The sequence below is a fragment of the Notothenia coriiceps genome, unplaced genomic scaffold (genome assembly GCF_000735185.1).
Source record: "Notothenia coriiceps isolate Sejong01 unplaced genomic scaffold, NC01 NC01_scaffold00030130, whole genome shotgun sequence".
Lineage (NCBI taxonomy): Eukaryota > Metazoa > Chordata > Actinopteri > Perciformes > Nototheniidae > Notothenia > Notothenia coriiceps.
The window spans coordinates 503-5,511 of NW_011362831.1; the positions used below are offsets into that span (position 1 = coordinate 503).

At 49.8% G+C, this 5,009-nt stretch overlaps 1 protein-coding gene across 1 annotated transcript; it reads right to left on the bottom strand.

The window, feature by feature from the left end:
• Positions 1-488: 488 nt before the first annotated feature.
• Positions 489-4,880, bottom strand: LOC104959250 (unconventional myosin-Ie-like; the record flags this gene model as incomplete). Its single annotated transcript, XM_010787118.1, has 7 exons — positions 489-697; positions 2,011-2,168; positions 2,250-2,396; positions 3,390-3,535; positions 3,616-3,785; positions 3,868-3,982; positions 4,704-4,880. Coding segments are annotated over 7 exons (1,101 nt in total), but the record flags the coding sequence as incomplete, so codon positions are not given.
• Between the last annotated feature and the right edge of the window lie 129 nt (positions 4,881-5,009).

A 5,009-nucleotide genomic window follows, 5' to 3' on the forward strand; every position in this document is an offset into this window, starting at 1 on the left:
TTAACAAGTTCTGGTTTCTGATTGTAGTCCCAGAAGAATAGACCAATCAGGTTTGAGCGGGTTTTGTTTCAATAAAAGTCAACGTTAATTTATATAGCCCAATATCCAACATTTGTCCAAGGGGGTTTTACAGTTGATACAGAATACACCAGCCTCTGTCCTTACACCCTCACATCGGACAAGTGATAGGTCCTAAAGGAACCCCCAAGGTAACGGTTAACGGGGAAACATGAACCAAGGTACAATATGTAAACAGTGAGAGAGCGACAGAAGAGTAAAGCTTAGACCAAAAAGATGACCATGCATCTATCAGCTATAACCTGCAGTGATCCGGACCTTTACCGGCTGGTGCAGAACTGATATGGCTTTTACTCTCAGAGCCTCCTTCAGACAGCAGGATACATCTTACAATCAAGACTACATGCGAACACATCATGAACACGTGATGATATAACTTTACCAGACAAGCATTTTTACTGAAAGGCTCTTGAATGCATCATAATGCAACTCTACCGGCTGCTAACAGCGTTACATCTGACGGTGCTGCCGGACCCTTTGGTTCCTGCGGTTCTGTAGGAAAACCAGTCAGGTCCCATTTTCAGTCCGTTTTGGTGGTTTCTGGTACCTGAGCTGTGCTGGCTGGACGGGGTCTGTTTCCCCATGTAGCGACTCTTGCGGTTGTCCTTCCTCGTCGGTCCTGCAATAAGATAGCAAGTCAGGAAGTGAGGGGTGTCGTGTCAAATGATCATATCATCTTTTATAACATATAGTCTTATACTCTGATTTCCTTTCACTCTGTTAAAGTTTATTTGTAGTCTTGTGTGTTTAACAGAGACAGATGTTAGGGTTTACACATCAGGAGGCAAAGGAAGAGCAAAGGGGGATTAAAGGGTTAAGGACTGGGGGGTTAATGGTTTGATGATGGGATGGAGGAGCAGCTGGTTCCTCATGCATACACAGAGAGACTGAAAGCAGAACCAGAGGAGGAGGAGGAGGAGGAGGAAGAGGAAGAGGAAGAGGAGGGAGACATTCTGCTCCTGCTCCTCTCTCTCTCCTCTGAGGAGGAGGAGAAGGAGGAGGAGGAGGAGGAGGAGGAAGCTGCTCTGCTCCTGCATTTCAGATCCATCTCACTTTATATTGACTTTCTTTATTTTCTTTATTACATAACAAAAGACAGACTTTGTCCACAAATCATTTATCAGTTTCTCTTAAGAATTTCCTCCACAAGGCGCAGCACACAGGAAGTGAGGGGCAGCACGCAGGAAGTGAGGGGCAGCACGCAGGAAGGTGAGGGCAGCACAGCAGGAAGGTGGGGGCAGCACGCAGGAAGTGAGGGCAGCACGCAGGGAAGTGAGGGCAGCAACACCGAAGTAGGCAGCACGGCAGGAAGGTTGAGGGCAAGCACGCAGAATCGAGGGCAGCCACGCCAGGAAGTGGAGGGCAGCACGCAGAAAGTTGAGGGCACCACGCAGGAAGTGATGGGCAGCACGCAGGAAGTTGATGGGCAGCACACAGGAAGAAGGGGCGCGCAACGCAGAAGGAGGGCAAGCGACACAGAAGTATGGGAGCAACCAGGAGAGTGAGGGGCAGCACACAGGAAAGGGGAGCACACAGAAGTGAGGGGCAGCACACAGAAGTAAGGGACGCACACAGCAATGAGGGCAGCACCAGGGAAGTGATGGCAAGCACACAGGAAAGGAGGGCAGCACACAGGAGAGGTAAGGGGAGCAACAGGAAGTGAGGGCGCAGCACACAGGAATGGATGGGATCACACAGAAGCTGAGGGGGAGCACACAGGGGCCGTTTCTCAATGTTGAGTAAAGCTGCTGCAGAGCAACTATTTCAAGTATACTGCGTCATCGAGTGGCGCAGAAGGACTCCATTCAAACAGTCCTTCGGCGCCACTCGATGATGCAGTATACTTGAAATAGTTGCTCTGCAGCAGCTTTACTCAACATTGAGAAACGGCCCGAAGGTGTAGAACTGGTGGCAAGTCCAGTCAGAACTTACTGGAGTTTTTGGGCAGACCCGGTCCGACGGAGACCTGCAGGACCTTCCCGCTGGGCTTAAAGACCACCTCGTCCCCCTGACCCGCCTGGAACTGGATCTGCCGGGACCCCGAGGAGCTGAACGGACCCCAGCCCCCCTTCTTCACCTTGAACTCCAGACTGTGGGAGGACAGAGGACAGAGGATCAGTTCAGTGTGGAGACACACAGGTTGTTAATGTCACAGGAGAGCGGTCACTGACAGGTTGTTGAACTTCAGCGGCAGCTTCTTCTCCGTTTTCTCCTGGACGCGTTTCACCAGCAGACTCAGGAACTCCGTCTTAAAGACGCTCTGAAGGACGCTGTCGTACTCTTCCTCATGGACGATGAAGAAGTCGTCCTGCAGCGTACTGACAGACAGGTAGACAGACAGGTAGACAGACAGGTAGAGAGACAGGTAGAGAGAGAGGTAGAGAGACAGGTAGAGAGAGAGGTAGAGAGACAGACAGTCATACAGAGAGACAGACAGACAGGTAGAGAGACAGGTAGAGAGAGAGGTAGAGAGACAGGTAGAGAGAGAGGTAGAGAGACAGGTAGAGAGACAGGTAGAGAGAGAGGTAGACAGACAGGTAGACAGACAGGTAGAGAGAGAGGTAGAGAGACAGGTAGACAGACAGGTAGAGAGACAGGTAGAATGATAGGTAGAGAGACAGACAGACAGACAGACACGACAGACAGGTAGACAGACAGAGAGAGACAGACAGGTAGAGAGAGAGGTAGAGAGACAGACAGACAGACAGGTAGAGAGAGAGGTAGAGAGACAGACAGACAGACAGACAGACAGAGAACAAGAATGATACAAGTCATCATTCACCAATCCATACAGAGTAATGCTTTTTTGAAGGCAAGCTAACAGTCACACAGCATTGGCCATCCGGAGCACCTCAGGTTACAGAATATTGCCCAATGAAACATCTACATGTGGACAGCTGGGCTGGCATCGAACCAACAACCTTCTGGGTGAAAGAGGACCGTGCACCCTCACAGCCAGTCGCCCCACAAATCCCCATTTGAGTTCTCATTCAAGACCTTCACTCAACATTCTAGTACTTCTAGTTCTAGTTCAGCTTTGTCTAAAATCGTAGATTTTGCCTTATTTTCAATTCCTAGACCTGGTTCCAGTCCCACCTCCAAATCTGGTTCTATTCCTAGTGAAGTCCTAGTTCTAGTTCTTGTTTTTAGTTCTGATGAAAGTCTTTTCCTGGACTAGTTTCGGTTGCAGGTTTGTCCCTGGTGGTCGGTGCAGCTCTTGCTCTAAGTGTAGGCATGGTCCTATTCCTAGTTCTGGCTCTAGTCATAGTTCTAGTTCCAGTTCTCGGTTCTGGTTGTGAACAGTGGTGTACCTCAGGGACACGGACTGGATCTTGTTGATCTCGATCTTCCTCTTCAGAACCTCCTGGATCTGGCCTTTATCCGGACCCTGCTTCACCTTCTCTCGACCAATCAGGTACAGGAACTTGGGGGTCAGGATGAGGTCCCGCTTCACCGTCTGAACAGAAGCAGAGTATTATAAAGGCAAACAGAGGAAGTCTGAAACGTAAACCCTTTCTTTCTGGCCGGAGTCCTGACCCTGAATCTGCGGTCGAACTTCACCACCACGTCGGCGAAGTCGATCCTCTCTCTGCGGCCGACGAACTGCCGGATCTCGGGGTGGTTGTCGGTGCCGAGGTAGTCGCCCACAAAGTTCCTGTTGATGCTGTTCCTGCGGCGCTCCTTCTTGTTTAGCAGCACGTCGGAGGCTGGAGGGAACAGAGGTCTGTTAGTGGAGAGGAGGACGTAACGTAGAGACCCTGAACCTGAACCCCAAAGAAGACCTCTTACCTTCCTCCCTCATCTTCACGTACTTCCGGACAGCGATGTGTTTACGCCAGGCCTTCTGGATGACCCGAGCGTAACCGTTATACTTCCTCTCCCTCATCTCCTCCAACAGGAAGAGCTGCACATAAGAACACATCAGAAACACCCTCTGGGAACTACAATACCCACAATGCCTCTGTACCATGAACAGAACTACTGGTGACTTCTACAGTTCTGTCCCAGTGGTGTTTTTCCGACCCAGATGAGATTTAACCACCCTAACCACTTCTGCATCAACGCATCTCAGCTGACTCATGGATGTTTAAGGAGAACACCCCCATGGTAACAACAACAACAACATCTACTGTCCCTCGGTCAAAAACGGTATGGTCTGGTTATCAGTCGGTGTTAGCCATGTTAGAGTTAGTCTGAAACAAGAGGAACATCTCCTCTGACACAGCTGGAGAGTCACAGAGTACATTTACTTAAAAACGTGACAAACAAAGAAGGATCCGTCAGGCTACAGATTGGTTTATAGTGTGCTCTTCTTAAATCCATGGTGAGTTCATATTAACGGGTTAATGAACATTTACTCAGCTCCACAGATCTGAGATTGACTTTGAAAAGTCTCTATGAAGCGACTTCAGATTCACCTCAGTCATTAAAACACTGAGGTGACGCTGCGTCATGGGAAGTGGGCTTTGTTAAATCTAAACTGGGCAGGAAAACGACAGATGTGTCAAGGTTAACAGAGTGTGTGTGTGTGTGTGTGTGTGTGTGTGTGTGTGTGTGTGTGTGTGTGTGTGTGTGTGTGTGTGTGTGTGTGTGTGTGTGTGTGTGTGTGTGTGTGTGTGTCGTACCGACTCCGGGGCCTTGATGAACACCTTGCTCTTGCCCAGCTGGAACTGGTCCTGGTCCATGTGGACGGAGCTGAGGAGGTGCAGGCCCCCCTGCCGCTGGTCTCCGCTCCAGCGGGGCCACGACTCCTTGGTGAGAATGGCGTACCTGCAGGAAACAGACCAATCAGCACCAGGACCCTCATAGTCAGAGAGAGAGACACACCCTTTACTCAAGTAGAAGTAAAGAAGTATGGGCTTTGAAGTGTACTTCAGTAAAAAGTACCCATAACTAGCAGGTACTAGTACAGGTATTTGTGTTCAACATGT